The sequence below is a fragment of the Talpa occidentalis genome, unplaced genomic scaffold, assembly GCF_014898055.3.
Source record: "Talpa occidentalis isolate TD23 unplaced genomic scaffold, MPIMG_talOcc4v2.1 talOcc4.3, whole genome shotgun sequence".
NCBI lineage: Eukaryota > Metazoa > Chordata > Mammalia > Eulipotyphla > Talpidae > Talpa > Talpa occidentalis.
In genome coordinates this window covers 32,862,540-32,888,632 of record NW_023603184.1, presented here as the reverse complement: position 1 = coordinate 32,888,632, position 26,093 = coordinate 32,862,540, and the positions used below count along the sequence as shown (strand labels likewise).

The 26,093-nt window shown below is 43.7% G+C and overlaps 1 protein-coding gene across 6 annotated transcripts in view; it reads left to right on the top strand.

Annotated features, from left to right (window-relative positions):
• Window positions 1-26,093, top strand: part of SERGEF (secretion regulating guanine nucleotide exchange factor) — a 218,252-nt gene that overhangs the window by 12,851 nt on the left and 179,308 nt on the right. For 3 of the 6 annotated variants that reach the window (XM_037522726.2, XM_037522725.1, XM_054699397.1), the window contains exons 6-8: window positions 761-874; window positions 5,255-5,317; window positions 8,860-9,018. In XM_037522726.2, coding sequence (XP_037378623.1) covers window positions 761-874; window positions 5,255-5,317; window positions 8,860-9,018 — 336 coding nt within the window. Of the gene's footprint in view, window positions 1-760; window positions 875-5,254; window positions 5,318-8,859; window positions 9,019-22,562; window positions 23,385-26,093 lie in introns of those variants that run through there. The other 3 variants (XM_037522729.2, XM_037522727.2, XM_037522728.2) reach the window with 3 other exon arrangements.

Below are 26,093 nucleotides of genomic sequence, written 5' to 3'. Positions count from 1 at the left end.
TTTATTCACAGCCTAAAGGACCATTGGTTGTAGGATACTTCCAGAGAGCAGAGCCTTACCCAACTAATTGGCTGATGAATCGTGTATACACCTATTTGATTGTAGATCATTTGCATGAGACTCAGAACATGGGTCCATGAGTTAAATTGAGTGCACATGGAATAAATTGCACTGAAATAGTGGCCATTAAGATGCTGTCTTGTAGTTACAAATACATTTTTATTTGGCAATTGGGAGTCTTTGAATTTCTCTTAATGGAAAAGGAACTGCATTAGGTGTTAGGAGAGCTGAATCCTTGTGTTTTCTCTACTACTAACTGCTTGTGTGACCTTGAGTAAGTCACACCCCCTCGTCAGAGCTACAGTTCTTTCATCTAGTAAATGCAAGGAACGGACTTGACAGTCTTCAAGGTTTGTTCCTACTCAGTCTGGAGCCTGAGTTATCCTTTCAGATTAATCATGTACACTGGTCATTCTATAAGTGGACTCTGGATGTGTGCCCTGGATTTTTTTGGAGGTGGTTTTACTATGTTGGAATTTTATTTGATTGTTCTAGATTATCCTGAAGATTAGACTTGTGATTGGCTTGCTGGCTATCCCTGTGTCCAGTCATGTCCCTTGGAGCAATACATTTGTCCATAATTTGCATGTTATTAACACAAGGAATTGGGAATCTCCTATAGCAGCGAGGGTGAAAGAGCAATCTGGTCTTATCTGGCTAAGCATTTTCTCTTTTTTTAATCTTCTGCTCCATTGGGAAGCAAGTGGTATCGTGTTCCAGTGGGGAACTGGTCTGGCATCATCTGGACGGCGGTTGTGTCCTGGGCAGTCTCTCCCCCTGTTTTTGACAGCAAAGGAGCCAAGCAGAGTGACAGGTAAGGTCCCTTATTTCTTCTGAGTTCTATATTTATGCTTACAACAGGCATGCAGAGAATGAATAAATGGAGTTCTTTCTGTCTTACTCTTTCTGTGGGTTGATCTGTTAATCTTATTGGGATTTTTTTGTGGGCCCAATAAAAGAATCCATCTTTGCTGCCAGAGTTTAGAGCCAATTCAGAGATAGATACAGGTAGGTAGAGATCAAAGTGGTAGCTCTAGAACTATTAAAAGCCAGCTTGGAAGAGATAGGACTTATTTTGGTGTTTGGAAATAATGTGGGGCAATAGCGAGCCTATAAATTCTAACTTTCAGGTTGAATGTACCCACCAGGTGCTGGAGCAGTTGCAGAGTTGGCCTTGCTAAGCTTATGCATGGCTGAGACCCCATGAGGACTCACTCCCTCTGCAGTCAGGCACATCCAAAGCCTAGAAGGACTATGCCTCACATGCCAGTACCTTTTTCCAAGAAGATAGCAGGAGTAAGTGAGGATGTAGAGAGAAGGGGCCAGGATATTCCCCTAGGGAAATCTCTTTACATGGGCACATGAGGAGTAGATAGTAAATGTTCTGCCTACATGTCTGTTGAACAGTCTTTGTTAGTCAGTTAGTCTCGAGGACTTTCTCTCTTTCACTCTGGGACTCATTCTCCCTCCCTCTCCCTTTTTCTTTTTTATTTCTTTTTTTTTTCCTTTTCTTTTTTAATTCCTCTCTTTGCCTTGCTCCTTCTCTTCCTCTTCTCGTGCTCTCTGTGGACCTTTCTATTTGTTCTTAGCACCATGTCTCCATCTCCTCTTCTCTTTATTTTCTTCTCTCATTCTCTTATTTTGTAAACCCAATTTACTGAGGGTTGACTGTAGGGGAACCTGTGCAGGAAACCTCTACTTTCTTCTAACTCAGAACAAGGGAGAAATTTTTGAGGGTTGTTGGAAGGTGAGGGGGTGGAGAGGCAGGCAATGGAAAGGGTCGAGGTGGTGTACAAGATATTGGCATCATTTTTATTTTCCCAAGTCCAAGAGGCTCTCCCCTTCAGCTGAGGGGAGGCCATGGGTTGAGTTGGGGAATTTGCTGTTTGAGAAGGGGTCACTGGATGTTGGATGGGTAGAATAGACTTGACAGTCTTCAAGGTCTGTTCCTACTTAGTCTGGAGTCTGAGTTACCCTTTCAGATTAATCATGCATATTGTGTCATTGTAGTAATTGTGACTGTCCCCTCCTCTCCTGGCCACTAGGAACCCATTGCTACCTCTCTGTTGAATGTGTGGAGACATCTGCTTTGTGCACTTCACATCCTACTTGATGGTGTGAAGTGCATTTTATTAAGAATAGTTAATTATGGGCCTCCCTGGTGGCTCAAGGGGTTAAGCACCGCACTATGAAGCAATCCACAGCCTCTGCAACACGAGTTCGATCCCCGGCTGGCCAGGGACAAACCCACATAGCAGGGCAGACCTCTCCTGTCTTGCCCGCTGCTCCCCTCAACAGTGTATTTCAGTCAGTCTGCCTGTTCTGTTTTCCACTCTGTTTCTGGTGGATCCTCTCACCCCCAACATCTCTGGCCTGTATCCTAGCTCTTGTATGCATAAATAAATAAATCTTTAAAAAAATAGTTAATTACAATAAATCTGAAGAAGAAGAAATCAAAAAAACCATCCCTTTTATTATCGAAACAAAAAAAATCAAATACTTGGGAATAAATCTAACAAAAGAGGTAAAGGACTTACACAAAGAAAACTATAAAACATTGTTAAAAGAAATAGAAGAAGACACAAAGAAATGGAAAGACATCCTCTGCTCATGGATTGGAAGAATAAACATTATTAAAATGGCCATCCTACCAAAAGCAATATACAGATTCAATGCTATTCCAATCAAAATTTCAATGTCATTCGTCAAAGAAATAGAACAATTACTGATGAAATTCATATGGAATCACAAAAACCCTGAATAGCCAAAGCTCTCCTGAAAAAAAAAGAAGGGAATGGAGGCATCACACTCCCAGACTTCAAACTATACTACAAAGCCATAATCATCAAAACTGCATGGTATTGGAACAAGAACAGACACACAGACCAATGGAATCAAATAGAAAATCCAGAAATAAACCCACAGATTTATGGTCAACTAATCTTTGACAAAGGAGCAAAGACTATGCATTGGAGCAAAGAAAGTTTGTTCAATAAATGGTGCTGGGAAAACTGGGTCGCTACATGCAAAAGAATGAAGCTTGACCACTACCTCACACCATACACAAAAATCAACTCAAAATGGATTAAAGAACTAGACATAAGACCTGAAACCATAAAATACATAGAAGGAAATATAGGCGAAACACTACGTGATATGCACATCAAAGACATCTTTACAGACACATCACCCAAAGCAGTGATAGTGAAGGCAAAGATAAACAGCTGGGACTACATCAAATTAAAGAGCTTCTGCACAGCAAAAGAGATAATAACAAAACAAAGAGAAACCCCACTGACTGGGAGAACATTTTTGCACACAACACTAATGATAAAGGACTGATCACAAAAATCTGCAAAGAGCTGATGAGACTCAACAACAACAAAGAAAATAATCCAGTCAAAAAATGGGCAGAAGAGCTAAAAAGAAACTTCTCTGAAGAGGAAATGCAAATGGCCAACAGGCATATGAAAAAATGTTCAACATCACTTGTCATCAGGGAAATGCAAATCAAAACTACCATGAGATACCATCTTACACCAGTGAGAATGGCACATATTAAAAAAACTAGCGGGCTTCCCTGGTGGCACAGCGGTTGAGCGCTGGGTTGCGAAGCTGCCCGCGGCCTCTGCCGTGCCGGTTCCATCCCCGGCTGCTCCCCGGCCACTGGCCACCGGAGGAGGGTCCCACATGGCGCGCAGACCGCTCCTGCCGCCCGCTGCTCCCCTCAGCAGTGTACTTCGGTCCTTCTGCCTGCTCTGCTCCCCGCTCTGGCTCTGGTGAATTCTCTCACCCTCCCGCGCTTCTGACTGTACCCAGTGCATGTATAAACAAACAAACAAACAAATAATAAATAAAACATGCCTCTAAAAAAAAAAACAAAAAAAAACTAGCAACAACAAATGTTGGCGAGGATGTGGAGAAAAAGGAACTCTCCTGCACTGTTGGTGGGAGTGCAAACTGGTCTAACCACTATGGAGAGCTGTGTGGAGATTTCTGGACCTACTAAACATAGAGCTTCTGTATGATCCAGCAATTCCACTCCTAGGTATTTACCGAAAGGACACAGAAACATCAATTCCAAAGAGCACCTGCACCCCTATGTTTATAGCAGCAGTGTTTACAATAGCTAAGCTTTGGAAACAACCCAAATGCCCAAAAATAGATGACTGGATCAAGAAGACGTGGTACATATACACCATGGAATATTACTCAGCATTCAAAAAAGATAAACACATGCAATTTGCAGCACCATGGATGGCGCTGGAAGGGATCATGCTCAGCGAAATAAGCCAGAAAGAAAAAGAAAAATACCGGATGGTCTCACTCATAGCAGGAATCTAGAAATCTTAAATAAGGGACCAGGAAAATGAATAACTATAAGAAAGTGAAAATCAAAATCAACAAAAAACTATGAACTAGAGACACTCTATGGGGGGTGGTGGGCGGGGAGGGGAGGGATTGGGGTCAAAATAAGGGGATTGCAGTTGTATGGGGAATATAAAAATAAAATTTATTTAAAAAATAGTTAATTAGAAGTATTAGAAGACAGGAGTTACAGAATAAACCTGCATTTCTCTGCATACTAGAACAGATCAGCACTACTTCTAGCAGAGCTGTTTTTTGGGATTATACTTTGTTGACAAAGGCAGTGTAATTAGGGAGGAAAATTGCCACATTTGGAGATGGAAGGCAGGTTCAAATTCTAGTCCTGCCTGTGTGTTGTTAAGAAGCCTGGTTTATATTTAAGCACCTGCATGTGATAGCAGCTGAATGTGTGAGATGCCATTGCTCTAGGTCTACTCAGTGGAAGGAGCTATAGAACAAAGACACATGTATTTATACACATTTATACCCGTACCTGTTTATCTCTTCTAGAAACCACACTGGTTTCTTCAATTCCAGCACAACGTCACATGATTGATTCTAGCCTTTTCTGGGTCTTTTCTTTCCTGTCTAATAGTGAGAAAACTGGTTCCTTTATCCTCAATAGATTTACTTATTTGTTTAGTCCCTTGGCATGTAATTAGTCTCTCTGCTGCCAGCCATCTTCTTGGCCAGTGCTGCTGACTCAGATCTGCCTACACTAGCTGAGAATTTCTCCCAGGCCCTGGTGGTATTGCCTGAGTCCCTTCTCTGCCAAATTTGTTCTGTTATAAATGTAATTTCAAAAGAAAAAAAAATTTTTTTGTAGGTCTAGAGAATTCTAAGGCGAAGTGTGTCCTTGCTGGCTCAGATCACTCAGCTTCATTGACAGGTGGGTACCAGCTCTTTCAGTTGAACATGCATTCAGCATTTATTACATTTATTCATAAGTGATGCTATTGGGTAAGGGAGAGAAGAGCTTAGATTTTGGAGCTAGAATTCTGATGCCATCACTGAGGCAGTTTTACCTTTCTAAGATGGTTTCCTTGACTGTAGAATACTTTGTGGGCATATTTGAGAATTAAATATGAAAATACATATAAAGCACTCACTTAGGCTAAATTTCCTTAGGCTTAAACTTAGGCTCATGTCCTTTCCTCTGGATTTGTTTTCTCCATGGTACAATAGGGGTAATACTGTCTTCCTCTCAGGATATTTGTAATTGGAAAAATCATGTAACCTTTAGTAAATTTATATAAAACATATTGTTATATTATCCATCTAATCTATTTTGGTGTGTAATATAACTATTTTCTCTAGCTCCTCAATCTCAAACTATTTTGTCCACCTATTAGAAAGATCTAATCCATTTTCTGTTCTCTCTGTACTTATCTACTCTGTTTAACCACAGAATTCTTATTTTTATTAATTTTCATCTTTGTCGCTTTCTATTATATATCCCTACATCTAGTGATATATATATATATTTCTCTAGTCTTTAATATTTGTGTATATTTCTCTGCCCTACCTCTATATTCTACTTCTTTGATTTATGATTCTCTAACCTGTTTTTCTCTCTCATACTATATCTCCCTTTTTGGCTTTGCATCCATCTGTCCATTTAGCACACCCAGCCAACACAGGGTAAACTGTTGAGTGACAATGCAGCGTGTTCTTGAAAAGGAAGGTTCTCTCTTCCAAAGGCTCTCTTTCAAAGCCCAGATTGTTCTGACCCCTGCTGGTAGCCAGGAGACAATAGCTCTGAGAGGTTTATTTTGGTAAGACTTCTCACACTGAGTTGAATGCTTTATATTTTTTTAACCAAAGGGAGATTAGTTTCACACTTAGTATTTTATGTGGATATTAAGGTGTGTGAATATGTAAAATAATGGAGGCATACATTCTTCAGCATCACATTTGCAGTGTGGTCCATCTGAGAAGTTGTTACTGTTTCCAAAATACAAGAACCATAATGTGAGAATTTAAATATTTTACACATTCTACAGATAATTTGTTATTGAATGAATTTCAGATAACCAGCTAATAAAAGAAATAGCCTACTTTTAGCCTATTAAATAGATTTATATGTATGACAGAAGTGTCGAGTTGACATGAATGCCAGTGTAAGGGACTGCCAAGGCATCTGGTCCCACTTCTCCTTTTATGGGGGAAGAACCAGAGGCCCCAAGGGCAAAAAGTGAGTAGTGCGTGCTCCACAGTAGGGGAGAGTCAGGAGAGTAAGAGTAGATTAAGAGATATTTCTACTCTGTTCAAATTAATTTGAAATGGCTGGCATTTTTGTAAATTTAGAGATTCTCTCATTGCTCGATAGTATCAAATTTCTTAAAATCTTATAATTAGTGAAGTTATATATTTCATATGTAGAGCACTTCTATTATAATTTTTTAAAATATAGATGTTAAATTTTTTGAGATGTAGTGCATATATGAAAGTCACCCTTTTAAAGTATACAATTTAATGATTTTTAGTGCATTCACAAAGTGAATTGATTTTTGAAAGTGAATTAAAATATCGTCATGATTAATATCATCCTTTGTGGTCTAGTTCAAGCTGTTACACACAGAATGTTGTTCGGTACTCTCTAGACCTTTCCTCTAGATTATGTAACTGGCATTGCAGCAGAATTTAATTTTACCTGCTGATGCAACAGTGTAATGATCCACATGTGGAAGCCCATTTGTCTTTGCAAAAAGATGGCTTAGATTTAGTAAGATAAATGAAGGCTTACTATAGACACAAGTTCAATGTCCATAGCATCTTCATAGGTAATCAGTCTGTTTATGGGTGCGACTTTTCTGAGGGCCTCCTCTGCCTACTTATAAGGAATCTGAATGCTTTGTATACCCTGGTGAAGGTCCAGGCAGTTGCCTTCTGCCAGGCTGTGAAATATACCTAATTTGCTTTATAGAGCTACACAATGTCAGTGCTGCAAGATCACTTGTGTGACAAAAAGGCCCCATTGACTTACACCCCTTTGTGTTAAAATTGAGCAAGCAAAGGTGCAGAATGTGAATTGATGTGCCTAATTTTAAACAGTGATTACGTAGCAGACTTGAACCCTGAATCTTAGTCTCATGTCCTTTAATGATACTGTTAGCCTTGTGATCAGTTTTGGAGAATATACCAGCATGCCCTAGGATGAGCAATGCTGTGAAGCTTTCTTGGGAGGTCACAAAATGCCATGGTGGGCAGATCATCTCCCTGCTAGTTCCTGCTTGACTCTTTATTATCCACTGATCTTGAAAGTCTTCTAACATCTCTGAGCCTTGCTTAATTTATCTTCTAGAATAGAATGTGAGCCATATTTCAAAAAAGTGAAACAGATGAAATCAATTTTAATATTTAACCCAATATATCTAAAATATTTCAACATGTAATAAATATTAAAATTAATGAGCTACACTTTTTTTTACATGAAGTCCATTATGTATATTTTGGTCTTACAATACATCTTGGTTTGGACTAGTTCCATTTCCAGTGTTCCCTAACTAGATATACATGCTGTGTGCTGTATAGCACTGTGTATAATCTTAGAAGGTTAGGGTCAGAAGAGCTCTTGAGATCACCCACCGGGTCACAAACTGAAACTGACAACTCAGGCCAAATTGTAGGCCTGACCCCATTTCATTTGGTTCCAGTTAAAAATGTATTTTGAACCTAAATGCCTTTTAGATGAGCATGTGCTCTCTGGTCCCTCCTCGTTCACCCATCTCTCTTGTTATATCAGTCTATTACCTGCCCTTGTGGACCAACTGCCTCCCCTTCTGTTTTTAACTGGTGAAACTAAGGCATAGAGAGGAAGTGGGTTGTCCAAGGTCAATAGCTAGTTAGCAGATCCAGGAATAGAAGCCAGAATCACTTGACTCTGAATTAGCTCTTTTTTCTATGAAATCACAATGTCAGTCACATTCCTGCTTAGATCACCGGATCATTGTGAGGTTTTAATGAGCTGAAGTGCCACACAAATGTGATGTGCTGTGTGGTGTTTGCTCCTGGGCATGGCATGTGAAATCATCTTGTGTTTAAAAGTTTAAATAATATAATTTTTAACTGATACTTTTAAAAGTGAATAGTTTCATTTTAAAAATGTCATGCAAGCATGTATTTTTTCAAATGTAGAAACTGAACATGTTTTGCACATGGTAGATGTTGGGTAAATCTTAGTTGAAGGAGTTAATGAAAAAATAAACTCATCTATTTCTATTTTTTGACAGACTAAGTTGTTTATAGAATTAAAAAATTCATATGTAGTTATACTCTAATCAATTTTGTATCCTGCTTTGCGTAAGAATATAATCACTTTTAACCACTTCTCCTCTCCCCCCTCCCCCGCCCCTAACAAGCTTGTGTTATTTTTCTATCATTTGGACTGATGTTCTTCTACTTCTTTTGTTCCCATTCTGTTTGTTTAAGATTCAGGAGAGCTGTATGTTTGGGGAAGCAACAAACATGGTCAACTGGCCTCCCAGGCTGCTTTCCTTCCTATGCCCCAGAAAATAGAAGCACAGTCTTTTCAGAATGAAAAGGTCACTGGCGTCTGGAGTGGGTGGACACACTTGGTGGCTCAGACAGGTGAGAGAGCTGGTAGATGGTAAGAGCAGCTGGGAACAGCTGTCTAAACAGCATGAATGCTCAGGGTTAAGGGGTTTGATTTTCAGTGATGAAAAGCTTCAAGGCCTGGGAAGGGGAGGATCTGGAGTCTAAGTGTGCAATCAGCCAGATATGTGCCTTCTCCTCTCTGGATCCCAGGTTTATACCCCCTCAAAAGCCATAGCTTCATTAGGTTAGCTCCCCAAGAGTCTGTGATGTTTTGAGAAGGAACCCATTGCAGCAATTATCACTCAAGAATTCGTCTGGGTTGTTGAGGGTCTTAGCTTTCTCACAGCAGAAGAGACTGTATTTGCTTTTTCACCTGAGTCTAACTAAAAGCAACTGTTAAGTTAAAAAAATATATATTTTTAAAGATTTATTTATTTAAGCATACAAGAGCTGGGGTATAGGCCAGAGGTGTGGAGGGTGAGAGGATTCACCAGAGACTGAGTTGGGAGCCGAACAGGCAGATCTACTGAAATACACTGAAATACTGCTGAGGGGAGCAGCAGGCGAGACAGGAGAGGTCTGCCTCGCCATGGATAGCTCCCTGGCTGGCTGGGGATTGAACTTGTGCTACAGAGGCTGCGGATTGCTTCATAGTGTGGTGCTTAACCCCTTGCACCATCAGGGAGGCCCCCCCCCAAAAAAAATATATTTTAATATTGAACATTATTTTGAATCATAGCTCTGCATGATACACTGACTTCAGTTTGATTGACCCTGAAACACTATGTATATCAATTCAGACACACCATACTGTATAGTCCTTCAAATGTTTCCATGTCAGGCTATACCCTCCAGCTTTTGGCATTTTTGTCTTCTCCTTGAGTCCTCTTTCATTTCTTATCTTTTCCTTTGGGCAGTTCTCCTTCATAGTCTTCAGTATCTTGACTTTGTTCTGGTGTGGGGAAGGATGGAGCAGGGGGGCAGTTGGGAAGTGCCTTTTCCTGGCCTCTGTTTGTCCCTGCCCTGCTAGGGCTCTTGCTGACTTACCCTGTTTCCAAGGACAAAAGTTTGCATTTTTATTTATTTTTGTTACCAAGATGTGTATATTGGAGCACATGCAGTTTGTATTTTTTAAGATCTATTATCATGTCAAGGCCTTCTGCACTTCATGAACCTTCAGCAGTCCCTTTGCCTGCTCTTGGTCTTCTTGTTAGTTGTACAGAGATCTCTAGACTCCCAGCTACCTGGTGATTCTTCTGGCTTTTGTAGTTTTTCAGGTCAGCTTCGGCTGTGCTTGGTAAGTTACATGTGCTACATATCTGAAGACAAACGTGGACTTACACGTGTTCATATTTATGAAGCATTTAATTGATCTCTTAAGAAATTTACCATCATTTTGGAATGATGGTAACAGCGGTGCTTAATAAACTTCCCATATTTACCGCTTCATTGGAAAATCATGGTTTTCCTCAAAGAGGTTCACACAGCTGGGAGATAGGAGCCATTTACAGAAATTTTTCCTAGAGAGATTCCCTGAGCATAGTAGCTGCTTATTTTGTGTAACTGTTCATATTTTTCTTTTCCTTCAGACAGTGAACTCTGTGAGGCAGGCACTATATCAGTCTTGCTCATGTCTGTGTTCCAATTGCCTGGCAGAGAATGTATTCCTTTCCTGCACTAAACTGTTTCTAGTTAAAAGAGACTAGACCTATTCAAGTGCATATGAGGCAGGGCAGACAGCTAGGATTTCTTTTTTCTTTTTTAAAGATTTATTTATTTATTTAATACAAGAACCGGGGTACAGGCCAGATGTGCGGGAGGGTGAGAGGACTCACCAGAGACAGAGCAGGGAACAAAACAGGCAGACTGACGAAATACAGTGCTGAGGGGAGCAGTGGGCGAGACAGGAGAGGTCTGCTGTGCCATGTGGGACCCTCGCTGGCCAGCCGGCATCGAACCAGCACTGCAGAGGCTGCGGATGGCTTCAAAGTACTGTGCTCAACCCGCTGCGCCACCAGGGGAGGCCCAGACAGCTAGGATTTCTGACCTCTTTCCTTGGATTCACTGGTTCATGAACAGCAAGCTTTAGTTGGTCTCTTTGGATCCAAGAGTGCAACAAAATCAGTTATTGTTTATTGGGAACCTATTGAGAAGTGCTGAGCCTTCTAAAAAGAGGAGAAAAGACGAGGGCCCAGCGCTCCACTAGAATGTGCAGACAGACTTAAGTCTAAGAATGTGGAGATGGAAGACTTTACCATCCGTCTGTCCATCAGACAAATGGTGAGCTCTTTTTACATGCCATGCCTTGTACTAGATAGAAATCCTGCCGTCAAGAATCCCATCGTCCATTAGGGGAGGCACAGACCTATTACCAAATTTCAGGAGTTCCAGAATAGCACATGCAACAATAGAGCTAAGTACAGAATGCAGAAGTGGCCTAGAAACTAGCTGTAGTGTGAGTAATTGGGTGCTAACAGGTAGGCGTTTCATGGTTCGTCAGTCTTCATAGAAATCTGCAGAGCAGTACGATACTTTTACTAGTGAATTTGATATGGTAGTGAGTTTGGTTGAATCTGTCAGTAAACCCTTTAACTAGTTAGGTAGCTGACTAATGAAAGACATAATCTTTGATTCTAGCTTTGAAGCATTGTAACTGATGCTGATTTCCACATCTGGGCCAACAGCCTAGCCCGCGGGGTGGGAGGTTGGAGCCCACGTCCCTGACACTGTCTGAGTCACCCAAGCGGCTCCGGAGCTCAGCTTCAGGTCTCCACCTCCAGTTGAGAGTGTGATTTTCTGGGTAATGTTTCAGCTATTTAATTAACTTGTTAATTCAGATCTCTTGTTTATGTACTTTGTTACTTTCCCCTTTCTCTGAAGTCCGGAATGGTTAAAGGCTGGGCTGTTTGAGTGTCCTGGTTGTTGTATTGAATTTTGGGTAAATGGGGGTCTCCTGCTATTTAATTTTGTGCCCGTTCTAGCAGCATTAGAAGCCTTTGCACTGGCCTACTGTCATTGAGAAGGAACACCCAGGGCTTCCCGTTTAATCAGATTCATCTGCTTTTATTAATGGGAACATGATTTGCTCACAGGGTCAGAAGCAGCTCATTAGTGGAACAAGGGGTTCTTTTCGATTCTATTTGTTTTTATAAGCTCCAGGGGTGAATTGTTCCTGTGGACCCCATCAGCACAGAGGTTGCTCTCAGTCTCATCCCGGGAGGCATTAGTTGTGTGATATTGATTTAAACAAGAGTTTATGCACAGCAATAAGCGATCATCTATCTGCCCAGTGAGATGGGGTGGTTCAGGAGAAGAGAAAGGGAGTGGACTTTACTTTTACCCTTCTCCAAAGTCCCTGTGATGGTGATTTTCAAGTGCAGGCCATTTTGTCCCCCAGAGGACATTTGCAATGTCTGGAGACATATTTGGTCATCATAGCTGGGGGTGATACTGGCATTTGTGGGATGCCACTAAACCTATTAGTCAAAGGCTGCCCCTCACCATAAAGAATTACCTAGTCCCAAATGTGAGTCATGCCAGGATTGAGAAATGCTGCCTAAGACTGACATCCCCAGCGGTTGGTGCTTAGCTCGGGCAGTTCTCATGGTATCTTGATAACTTTGGTTTGTCTGCTTAGGAATCTGGGATGTGGTCTCTGCCCTCCCTCTTCAGGAGTCTGGTGCCTGCATGCAGTGTTTGCGATGGAAAAATACTTTTCTCTGTTAGTCAGAGGCACTTGGAAAGAGTCCAAGAGAACCTGTTCTAATCTGGGAGAGTTGGCAAAGGTACCTGGGTCTCAGGCTGGTGGAGCTGCCTTCTAGAAACCTTTTCCAAGCTGCTTAATGTCCCTGTTCATTGTTCTCAGTAACTTCATGGGACTCCTGGGTGACTTTATCCTGGCTTAGTGACCTGCAGCTGTCTCATCTGAGATTCATGATTTCCTGGCCCAACGTGTGTCCAGTGAGAACAGGATGCCAGATGTGGGTGCCTTCCATTTTCTGTGACCTTGGCTAAGTTACTTCACCTGTTTAGGCCTCAACTGCTCCATTTCTCAAGTGGAATATTAAAACCTGCTTTGCGTTCCCCATAGGGTGGCTGTGAGGCCCAAGTGAACGGAGCTGTGTGAGAGATCCCAAATGATGGTAAGATATTCTCTATACATAGTGAGGGGTACCGGGGGCTGGGAAAAGAGAGTCAGTGAGAGTGTTAGCAGTTGCTTTTAGAAAGACTTCAATTTCAACAGGCTCTGTGCAGAGCTTGAGACAGACCAGCTTTGCCCCTAAGGGCTCTCAAACTTGCCAGGGATGTGATTTGCTCAAAGTTTAGCTCCGACCCGCAAAGTTTCCTAAAGTCTTTCACTTAAATGCAGTTGGCCAGTGGCCCTTTTATGTTCTCAAAGGTTTGGGAGAACTTCATGGCTGATTGGTCATTTTCCTTGTTTAAATCTGATCACACAATTGTTCTTTCAGATTCATCTCAACTTGTAACCGTATACATCTCTTTGTGTTTTTATTTGTTCAATGTCTAAACTGTAAATTCTCTGATAACTGGGTCAGTTTTGTTCATGGTTGTGTCCCCAGCACCTGGCACATAATAGATGATTAGTAACAAATTGCCACACAGATGAATAAATGGTGAGAAAGAGAGAAACATGAAGTGCAGCAGGCCTAGGTCTGACTCTCAGCTCTGTCAGCTTCCCGATTAGTGACTGGGGGCAGCTGCTCCACTTCTCTCCATCCCCACAGCCACCACTGTAGTTCAGGCCACTGTAGTTCATCCTGCAGTGGCCTCTGGCTGGCGTCTTCATGCCATCCATGCTCCCTCAATCTGTTCTCTTTACCTCAGTTGGAAGATTCCTTCAATCCCATTGTGTCACCTTCCAATGGCTTCCCATGCTGTTATGACATAGACATCACCCTTAGTGGCCTCTGCATCCCTGTGTGGCCTCTGCTCTGCATGCCTTTCCAACCCCATTTTATACTGTGCTAGCTCTTGGTCTCTAGTCGATGTTCATCCTGGCCTTTGCTTGCTACTTTGAATGCATTATGTATTTCCCACCATAGTGCCTGGTGCCTGATATGCCCTCTATTTGTTAACATTTATCTCTGCATTCCTTCCTCATTTTGATTGAGTGTCCTTGTTTTTTTTTTTAAGACCTCAATTTAGTCCTTGCCTCATGGAGAGGTCTTCTCTCCACATCCTTGACTCTTGCCCCTCATAGCACCACAAGCTTTCCTTTGTGCTATATTTTGTAGGAGTCTATGACTCATTCCTTCTCCCACAAGACTGTAAGCTCCATGAGGGCAGGAGCCACATTTGATTTTGCTCAGCATTATATCCTTAGTGCTCAACAAAGGACTTGACATGTGGAGGTAGGTGCTTAGTACACTTTGGACAGATGAGTAGACCTAACTTCTTGGAGCTTCTTTTCTCATTAAGATCTGCTCTCAGGATTAATGGTGATGGTGTGTGAAAACTTCCAGCATCTGGCACAAGACTGGGTTCATGTGTCAGCTCAGTACATTTTCACTTCCCTCTGCCCTTTGAAGCCCTGGTGCTTTCAGGAAGTCTGATCCCCCATATCTTCTCTTTCCAGCAGAGGTCTCTGCAGGGCTGGGTATGAAAGCCTCTGGATAGGGAACAGGTTGATTCCAGACTCTCCTGGAGAGTGAAGAAAGATCAATGCTTACAAATGCTAAGTGCTGGTGATTTATTAGAATTTTAAGGGGACATATGATCCAAACTTTAATGTGGGGTTGTTCAGGTTGTTCCGGGATGCTGGAAGCTTTCCCTGAGCCATGCAGTATCCCAAAGTAGCCTTGTGGTCTCACAAAGGAAATAGATTGAAGAAGTGGGCCCAAGTACAGGGTTCTTGATTTTCTTGACTTTCTTCAATGTCACCTAAGAAGGTCCTAGAATCTTAGAAGATTTAGAGAACCAGAGAAGGAAGAAGCCACATCCTCACTTTGCAATGAGAAAACTGAAATGAAGAGGAGAGAAAGTAACTTTGTGATAGTAGTGAAGCTAGAAATCTGGTTTTATTTTCAAGTAAATTTCCCCCTCTCCCATCACCATCCTCCTGGCTCTTGGTTATATTCTTCTAATTGAGACATTTTTTATTCTTTTGTCTCTTTAAAGTGGGGAATTGCATGGCCCATGTGGAAGGGATCAGTTCGAAGCCGTTCTCTTTTCTTCAGGCGTCACAGTCCAAGAAATATTTTATTGCATTTGATATCTAAGCATTAGTGAAATCCAAGCCCAACCATTGATTCACACTAAACTGAGTTTATAAATATACTTAATGCTGATTTTTCTGTTCTGGGGCCAGGATCTTTTCCAGAATAAGGTGACAGTGTGGATTACTCCATTTTCTCTGGGACCATATATCATGAAACCTCAGCTGAGCTCAGGGAGATTCTGACCTCATGGGTGCTATTTAAAGCAGGTATTTTGGAATTCATGATGTTTGGGCTTTAGCAATTTGAAAAACCAATGGTTGAAAGTCAAACTGAGCCCAAAGGACTATTTCAAAAATGGATAGTTTTTGCTTACTACTAAAGTCATCAGTTTTTATCCTAGAATCCCTAGAATGTCAGGAAGAGATGAGAACTTTGAGCTCATCTGGTCTGACTCCCGCAGGTTAGAGGTGGGGAAACTGAGGACAAAGAGGGGAAGCACAGGGTGTAAGTGAAGGCGTGAGGACAGAACCTGGGTCTCCTAGTGCTCCTTGAAGTGCTCTTTCCACCTCGTCACATTGTCTCCAGAGACGATGCGGAAGTGTGAATGACTTAACTAATCACACCCAGGGACTTGAACCAGGAATAATAGTTCCTTCTGTACATGAAGTTCTGCTGCAAAAAAACAATGGGGAAAAAACACTGATTCTTACCTCAGCTATGTAGCCATAAATTTCCTTAAAGGATTTGTGTGTGTGGAGTAGAAATGAGGAGATGCTGGCCCAGGAACAGAGGTCAGGAGGCCTTCCAGGGTTCACAGAAGCATCTGCATTTCCATTTGTGCGAACATGACAGCAGTCCTGGCTCTCACAGACCACCGTTATCACAATAAAGTGATTGTCCATCCATTTTCTCATAGGAAGTTGGCAAGGTGGGTGCTGCTATCCTTGCTTCACAGACAAGTCCCACAGTGGTTAACTCCCTTGCCTTGGCTCACATAGGGCCAGAGCTAAAACTCGAACCTGGTCTTCTGTCTCCAACACTATTATCCTAACTAGCTTATCTGTGTCTCAGAATGCTCTGACTCTTTCACGTTTCAAAAGTTCTACAACTTTTGCCAGTGATTCTCCCAAGCCGTGAGGAAGGAAATTTTAGTTGTCTTTGATCCTTCAGCAGATATTTGTAGATATATTTAGCACCATGCTGCAGACAATAGGGGGATATAGAATCCATAAATACCTCAGGAACCTTGTAGTTGGATGAATAAGTGAAATATATAGTAGAAGAATAAAAAAGAATGTGGCAGCAAGCTGGAGAAATGGCAAGATAGTGAAGGTTCTAGAATTTCAGAGAAGGGAGAGGTCATTGGGATGAGGGTGCTGCAGGAAGACTGTGAACTCCTTTGGGAAGGTCATGTTTAGATAGTGGGAGACTTTGAGACTTGGTTCTGTTGCTTTCTCATTATTCTCTGGCAAGACAGTAAACTCCATGGTCCCCTCTTCTCTTCTGAGCAATAGGAACTTGAAGGCATAATGATCTCTTAAGGTCCCTGAAATTCTGCCCCATAAAAAGTAAAACTGGCATAAGGATCTGATTATGTATATGTTTAAAGATTAAGTATAGTGCATTTAAAGTTTGTAATTTGTGCCTCCTTCTGCAAGGGATTAAGTCTTAGCACTATGAAGCTATCCGTAGCCACTGCAGCATGAGTTCGATCCCCAGACAGGGAGCTAATCCACATGGCTTAGCAGACCTCTCCTGTCTTGCCTGTTACTCCCCTCAGCAGTGTATTTCAGTCAATCTGCCTGTTCTGCTCCCCACTCTGTCTCTGGGGAATCCTCTCACCCCCTCTACCTCTGGCCTGTACCCAGTTCTTGTATGCAAAAAATAAATAAATCTTTAAAAAAAATTTGTAATTTACAGTGACAAAAACACATGCATGGAAACAAGTAAAATTGTAGTTGATTAAATAAATGGTCATACAACCATATGTTGAAATATTACATAGTCATTAATAGAATGTTTTAGAAGGGTACTTAATGACAGAGGACAATGCTCATGAGATAGTAAATGCAGAGTGGATTACAATTAGTTACTACACTATAACTCCTAATTTCTTCTGTAAAAAATGGATACCTCAGAAAAGACTAGAAAGAAATATTACCTCTGATTGGTGGGATTTTGAGTGAATTTTATTTTCTTGCATATTCTGTACTGAATATGTAATTTGCAATGTGATTATACCTCCATAAATGATAAAGTTAGTGGATAAGATAATTTACTCCTCAGTGCAAGGAATGGCCCCTTTGCTGCCCATTCCTGAGTCTGTGACCTTGACAAGTCGTTGGGCGGGCCTCAGTTGGGAGGTTGCATGGAAAGAGGAAGCAGGAAAGCAGGGATCTATTTTTGGCTCAGTCATGAGTCAGCTTTATGACCTCAGACTAGTCCATTATGAATATCCCCAGCCTTGGTTTCCTCATCTGAGGAGGGGACTTGGAGGGTACAAAAGGTCCTTTGAGGTCCAAAATATACTTGTACCTAAAGATGAGGAATTTCTCCACAGTCTTGGCACAGGCTTAGAGGCCTCATTGGTTTCTTGAGTCTGGTGCCCTTGCTTTCTCTCCCATTACTCTGAACCTGGACTAGGCTGGTGGAGAGCCAGCAAGTGACTCTTGTTCAGAGTTCTAGGTGGGATTGAATGGACTTCACAGTGATAGGGCTCAGAGCTGCGCGGGTGTAGTGACTGCAGTAAGCCACTAGAAGGTAGCGTTGTTTACTTTCTCTTCTCACTTGTCATTTCTGCTGGGCACTTGAAGAGGAGCCTTGATTTGGTTTCAAAAACTGGAATTTTAGAATTTAAAGGGCTTTGCATCTCACTCAGTAGAACCCCATTGTGCCTCAGATGTGAGAGAATAGGCCAGGAAAGGCAAGTGACCTATTTAAAGTCACAGAGTATGTTGTTCAGGGTCTGTGCTTTAGGGAGTAGGTGTCCAGAGATCGAACCCAGAGTGTGGTCAGTTGAGTCCCCCAAAGGTGGACAGTTCCTACATCTGTGCAAGAATCTGAGGGTTCTATCTGTATCCTGTATACACCTTTGCTCAGATCCCCTGGCCAGGTGCTGAGGAGTCTGGAGATAAAAGAAAAGATAGAGTATCCGAGGAGCCTGTGTCTCGTGTGTGTGTGTGTGTGTGTGTGTGTGTGTGTGTGTGTGTGGTGCAGATGCAAACCCACGCTGCTGTTGAGTGTCTTCCTGACCCTTCCTAGGATCTGCCTTAGCCTGAGGATCTGGGCTGTGGTGGTGGCTTGGAGGCTGGTTTATGAAAGAGCTGTGGGCATTCTTGTGAATGATGACCTCCAAGGTCAGGTGGTACCCTGGCAACTCCAGGATGTTATTTCCAGTGAATCTCTGCAAGCAACGTTGGGCCTAAGCATTGTCCTCGCTTACCATTTCTTGAGGTTTGTAAGGAATTCTGACTATTTCCCACCTTCCAAAGGCTTTGTTTCCTTGATTCAGGACAGCCTTTATTTTTGGCTTCCAGGATGCCCACCAGCCCGAAACACTGTGAATTGGAGTCGGTGCTGGCCTGGGAGCCAGGCAGCTGTGCGACCTTGGACAGGTTACTTCTTCTCTTTGGACAGGGAGGTCAGGCTCTCAGCTGCAGTTGTGTTATCTCTGCCAGAGAGATGAAGTTCTAGTGTTATTTTTGGTTTTTGTGTTTGGCAACGAATACCCATTGATCTGTGGTCCAGAGAAGGTGCAGTTTGTGTCCAGCTGAAGCAGAAGCAAGAGTCACCCTTTGAAGCATTTGAATAAGGGGCTTGCAGGGAGCTGGAGGGCCACCAGGTGGCAGCAGTGGGCAGGGAGACAGCCTTGGGAGTGAGGCCGGCATCCAGAGCCAGAATGAGCAAGGTCAGAGCTGAAAGGACCCCCCAGAGGTTGCCCAGACCCTCTTCCTCTTTTATACAAGGGAGCACTCAGGCTCAGAGAGGGAAGGGGACTACCTAAGGTCTGACCGTAAGTTAATACCTGATGATACCCTCATTTGTCAGAAGAACTGACATCAGCTTGGTTTCAAGCTGGCTGCCCCACAGGAGAGCCAGGAGACAAGGTCCTGGGCCGGTGAGCTAGAGTGGAAAGGGAAGGGGATGGCCGTTAACTGTCTGCCTTGACCTTGGTTTCTTCCAGCATGTAATCCTAATGATTTCTGTCCTCTGTCTGCAGCAAGGGCAGTGTCCCTTGTCCTTTCTGCCCCCCTCATCTGCCCCGTTCTCTTCCATCAGGCTTTGCAATGATGGAATCTTTGTCAAGTATCGTCTTACAACCTCCATACCCAACAGATGGGCAGGCCCCAGCCTTGCAGAGGCAAGTGCAGTAAGACACGAGTTAGCACATTTGGTTGGACAAAACCCATTTTTTTTTTTAACTTTGGAGGGCGGGGGGGCTGGTCAGAGGAGTGCAGGAAACCAGTGTTGCCTAAGGACTTACCATGTCCAGGTAAGAGCACCTGCTCTGCCAGGTGCTGCCACTTACATAACCCCCACGTAGGGTTCTTATCCCTTGTATTGTAGATGAAGAAATAGAAGCTCAGAGAGGCTGGGTGGCTCATCTAAAGTAACACAGCTAGTTAAGAAACAAAGAAGACACTCAAACCACACACTACTGGGTGTCAAAGGTCACACTCATTTATTTCATCATGCTATTTCCCCTCAAAGTGACTGCACTGGGAATGTAGCCAGTGACCCTCAGGCTCTAGGGCAGGGAAGAACATATGTTTCTCTCTCTCTTGGAGAAGGCTTGTGGGGGGGGGTTGTGGTGGGCTGCTAGGCAGGGGTAGGTGAAATGTGGAGCAGGCCAAGGAGAGATGTAGGGTGGCAGGAAGCCTCCCCATTGCAGGCTGAGTACCTCTCCTCTCTGTGTGGTATTCTAGCAGTTTCCTCCGCCAGGAATGCTCGGCTCTGATCCTCACGTGTTCTTACTGCACTTTCTGTCCAACCATCACCTCTTATATAGTCTCTCCCTGTCCATCCCTCTGACTGGAGCCCTCGCCGCCCTGGTTCAGCTGCAGTCTCCTCCCTGTTGTGCTTTGTTTTTCGCTATAACATTTTCACTGTCTGAACCCATAGATCATGTGTTTCCTTATTTGTTGTCATTCCCTCCTCACCAGAGGTGAGCACCACAGGGTTAAGGTCTTGGTCTGTTTTTTTTCACCCTTGGATCTTCTGGCACAGAGGAGAGAGGCACAGTGAGTGCAAGTGGTGTGGGACAGCTGGAGCTTTTGGAGGTCGGAACGATGCCATTTTCGGTGACTGTGTTCAGGAGATCAGCCTGTGGCTCTGCTCACTTCCCACCATCTCTAAGACCCCACGGCAGAGAGCCTCAGCTCCCCAAGGCCACAAGTGATGCCTGGTGCCCCAGGGCTTTTGGGCCAGCTTGGGACCCGCAAGGTCTGGCCTTGGATCCCTGGCTTCCACATCTGTCCACAGCAGGTAGAGGCCCAGCCATACTGCTAGCCTACCAGATGGTTCTGGGAAGGGCTCTGCGGTCCTTGGCAGAGGGCTCAGTTTCCATTCAAGGGATCCTCCTCTTTCCTGGTGGGGATTGAATTGTTCCAGGAGCTTTCTAAAAGTGAGCACTAAGTGACTGACCTGTAATTTGCCATCATTTTAAGGTTCTTGACAGATGGCACTGTATTTGCCCTTTCTCAGGGGACCTTGTCTCCTTGAAACTCTCAATAGTCGCAGTGACAGCCAGTGCCTTAAAGCGCTCTCGGGTGTGTGCCAAGAGGAAAGTGGCCCATTTTGAGGAATCTTGCATCAACTTTTTCATAATTCAAGAGACTTTTTATCTTAGGAGGAGGCCTGATGTGGCCAAAATTGCTCCAAAGATTTATTTTTGGGCATTTGGGTTGTTTCCAGGTTTTACCTATTGTAAATAGTGCTACAATAAACATAGTGGTACAGGTGTTCTTTTGAATCAATGTTTTTGTGTCCTTTGGGTAGATCCCTAGGAGTGGAATTGCTGGGCCATATGGTAGCTCCATTTTTAGTAGACTGAGGAACCTCCACATAGCTTTGAACAGTGGTTGGACCAGTCCACCAGCAATGTAGGAGAGTTCGTTCCTTTTTCACCACATCCTCGACAGCATTTGTTGTTGCTTGTTTTTTTGATATGTGCCATTCTTACTGGTGTAAGGTAGTATCTCAGTGTGGTTTTGATTTGCATTTCCCTGATGATAAGGGATGTTGAACATATTTTTCATATGCCTGTTGGCCATTTGCATTTCCTCTTTGGAGATATGTCTTTTAAGTTCTTCTGCCCATTTCTTGACTGGATTGTTTACTTTGTTTTTGTTGAGTCGTGTGAGTTCTTTGTATATCTTTGTGATTGGTCCCTTATCAGTTGTATGGTGTGCTGGGTCAAGAAGATGTGGTATATATACACAATGGAATATAATTCAGCAATCAAAAAAGATAAACGCATGCCATTCTCAGCCATGTGGATGGAGCTAGAGGGAATTATGCTCAGTGAAATAAGCCAGAAGGAAAAAGAAAAATATCGGATGGTTTCACTTATAGCAGGAATATAGGGGAACCCAATAAGACATCAGTGTAAAAAAATACTAACAGTGAAAAACACAACAAAGCAAAAACAGACAATTACAAATCAGAGACATCCTGCAGGGGAGGAGCGGGGAGAGGGATCAGAGGGAGGGAGGGAGGAGCACAGGGGACTGAGGTGATGGTGCACAGGTGCATTGGTGAGGGAAACTCTATGGGGACTACACCTGAGGGGGTGGGGGAAGCAAATATTGTTTAAAAATGAACAATGATGTAAAAAATAAAAAAATTCATTAAAAAAAATCCAAAACAAAATTGCCCCAAAGAGCCAGGTTCAAGTTCTAACTTGGCTGCTTATAGTGCGTGATCTTGGGCAAGTCATTTAACTTCTCTGGGCTTGAATTTCTTCACTTTTAAAATGATACTCAAAATCTCTAGTTTATCTGCCTCACAAGAATATATTATGTTCTTCACTCATCCATACATTCCTGCCTTCATTTCTTCACTCTTTTCAACAAATCCTTGTTGAATAGGCTAAGGTGAGGGAAGAGCTTTTCTGGTGGAAGGAATACTTCAGAGATATAGAAGCAGGACAAGTGCCCTGGTGTTTACTTAACTCAAGGCCAGATAGAATGAGAAGAAACTGGAAATATTCAAGTGTAATGGCCATGAGTCTTTATTCAAGCTTTGTTCTGCAAGCAGTGGAAGAACTGCTGAAGGTTGTGTGGTGGTAGCTGGGCTGGAGGGCCTGAGATGATAAACATGAGCACTGAAGGGAAGGCCCTGCCTTGGGTGGCTCTTACGGTCTCCTCTGTTAGAGCATCATGCTTCCTTTCTGCTCAGGTCTCATCCCTGTGACTGATTTGAAGGCACTCTGGATACTCGAGGGAGCCCATACCCCATGGGCAGGTCCTGGGCAGGGATGACTTAGAATGGACGAGATTGGTAGGGACTGAAGAATCTGCCTCATTGTCTGCCTCCTGGGAAGCTCTCTCCGGGCTACGTGGAAGGTCACTCAGGAAGCCGTCACTCAGGAAGGTCACTCAGGAAGCCGTCACTCAGGAAGCCATCACGTTGCCTTCTTTCTCGAAGCATTTCTGAAGATGAGTAGCTTTGGGGCTTCTCCCACACCTCCCTGAGGAGATGGAAGTGTGTGGGAAAGGGTTACTCACATTTATCAAGGACGCACTGTGTGCCAGGCATTTTGCCAGGGCTTTACAAAATCATCTACTTAATCCACATGTAAATTTTGCCAAGTAAGGCTCAGCCACTCCCATTTTACATATAAGGAAACTGAAGTGAAGTCAAGAGACATGGGCTCACCTGACCTAGTTACTTGCCTTGCTCAATGTGAAATGGGGGTCAGCTTGTCAACTTTCAAGGTGATATGAGGCTCAAGTGAGGTCATGGATGGGAATGACCTTGCAAACTGGAAATCTCTTTGTGCACAGGGGGTCATTCATCGTGCAGCTTTCTGGCCAGATTTGCTTGGGTCTTTCTTTCCTGGGCTAATAGAAAGTTCTAGCCTTTGGTTTTTCCTTCATCCAGTCTGCCCCTGAGTCAGTGACTCCTACTCATTACTTCCCTCTTTTAAGTCCATAACTATGGAGGCATTACTCTTTTTTTGTTTTTAAAGAAAATTAACCCTACAGTACAAAATTAATATCAAAGTAAGCTTATTATTATTATTATTATTATTACTATTATTATTGCCATTTTGGTGAAAGCATTATTAAGTCATGGAATTCTAATGCAGGAATGGGCTGCCTCATTTTTGTTTGTAATTTGAGAAAACAGAAGCCCAGTGAGATGGGCCCACAGTTAATGGATAGCAGAGCCAGGGTTAGAACCCAGTGGATTCCTTCCATTGCCTTTACCCCACCCCATCACTCTCTTAAGAGAGTCTTCAAGTGCTTTGGCTCCTTTGTGAAGAAAGAATTCACTTTAATAAATTTCATTACACCCCTTTATATAACAGGGCTGTTTCCGGGTCCTGGCAGAATGTCCATAGTAACAGTGCTTTGCTGATTTGGTTGGAGCTGATCCTGTAAAATGAAAAATCCTGTGTAGCAGATGCCTTTCCCAGTTCCTGGCCATGGGAAAGCCAGCCTCTCCCAGGAAAGGCACTGCAGCATTGCTTCTTAGCGCCCCTGCTGTGATTCAGTATGGATGCCCTGGGAGGCGGGCTAGAAAGCTGTCAGTCTTGTACAAAGGTTCACACTGGTGACTTGGAGTTCCTTGGCAGGTGGGGTGCCAGTAATGGGTATTTCTTCTTGGGCCTGAGGGACAGATGGGAGCGGGGAGCAGCGTGGGAGGGAGATTAGCAGATGTGGAAAAGAGAGACAGCCTGTCCCACCATAGAAGTGGCAGGGCGGCGGCCTTGCATACCATGAGGCCAGGCACCTCCAGATGATCACTTTGAGTGTAGCTGCAGCGCCTGTCACATACCCTGCCAGCCTTGACAGTGAACTCTGATCCCCAGCCTCTGCCAGCCACCTACATTGAAACTGCTGGGACTCCCTTCCCTGGTGAGCGTGGATCATAGTGGATTCTCTACAGTAGCCTCTTCTGGCTGTGCTCCTTATGGCCACTCCTTGATGCAAGTGACAAGGCCCCAAACCACAACCAGAAACTCTTCCTGACCTTGAGCTGCTGCTCAGTTCTCACCCTTGCTGTCATCCTCTCATGTGGGGTGGGAGACTGCTCCTCTATCCTTTTTTCCCCCAAAGAATTATTTATTTATGCATACAAGAGACTGGGGTACAGGCCAGAGCTGCAGGGGCTGAGAGGATTCACCAGAGACAGAGTGGGGAGCAGAACAGGCAGATCCACTGAAATACACTGCTGAGGGGAGCAGTGGGTGAGACAGGAGAGGTCTGCTGTGCCATGTGGGTAGCTCCCTGGCTGGGGATCGAACTCATGCTGCAGTGGTTGCAGATAGCTTCATAGTGCGTCTTAATCCCTTGTGCCACCAGGGAGGTCCCTGTTCCCCTATCCTTGAGTGCAGCTCTAGTAGGACCACAATAGGTCTTTTATATCCACCTTTCAGGAAGAATGTGGGAGTTTCAGGGAGGCAGATAGGAAATTTGAGAGGAACCATCCAGAGTCATGTCCAAAGATGATCACAATTGTTGTCCACAGTTAGCATTCCAGGACAGACCCTCTCCTCTCCTAGCTCCTGCTCTTGGGTGAATTATTTGCCCAACCAAATTTTGGAAAGTACCCTTATCTCCTCTGTTTAAAGATCCTCATTGGAACCTCCCAATAACTGAAAGCCAATTTCTCTTTGGGAGCTGAGGATGCAAATAGTATTTCTGGAGCTTGTGGGATCTCTTGGGGTTTCAGAGGTGGGACCCTGGCTTTCTAATAAAACGGTGTACTTTCCGTACCTGAGCTTTGCAGGATTACTAGCGCTAGTTTAGGGATTGTAGTCTGCAGGGGGAGCTATGTTTCCATAACCAGGGGATAGGATACTGGAGGAACTCAAGGGCTCCTCCCTGCAGGCCCAGGCGTGTTTGGGAACTGTGGCTTTCCCTGGGCTGTGCTGTCTCCCTAGTCTCCTTCCCAGCTTCAGCCTCCAGCTTGGGCACTGAGTCATCGTCATCTACAGGGCCTCACCAACAGCTGGGTGCAGTGCTTGGCCTTTTTTTTCCCCCTTCTTTTTTTGTGCCTTCACAGAGATGGAAACTGCTGATCATCTTTTGCAATGGACAATGATTGAAGTGAAGTCCAGAGTCAGGATGGTGGTTCTAGGTAGGGAGAAGTGAACCCCCAGGTGATGGAAGTAGGGGTGTTTCTCTTCCACTTTCCAGCCTTTGCGCCTTTCAGTAAGCCACCCCAGGGGACAGGCAGGGAGGAACAGTGTAGACCTCGCCTGTCTCTGTTCTTCCCTACTGGGGGGCCCAGGAAGCCTTTGGCGATTAGCCGATGTAGGTAGCGGTGGAAACTTTGAGAGGTGCGCTGCTACTTTTCCAAGAAGCTGTGGACAGAATCTACCAGAAGTCATGTGGCCTGGGTTCCAGTCTTGCTTTTTTTGCTTCTAACTCTATTTGAACCTGGGTAGTAAGTCACTTTCTTTACTGGACCTTTTCCCACCTAGAAGCAGACAGGTTAAAAGTGCCCGAGGTTCCTTCTTGTTCAGATGCTGTGTAAGTCTGAATTGAACGTAAAGAATTCTGAACTTACTTCCCTAATCTTGAACACATGAAAACTCCCACTCTTTCTCCAGGTGAGCAGTGCTCACTGCATAAGGAGAATCACATAGATGTGATTTCTAGCCCCCAAGAACTTAAAGGCTGGCTTCCTTCTTTTTCTCCACACTAGGCAGTAGACAGTCTCCCCTGGGAAGCAGGAAACTGGGATTCTGGTTTTGGG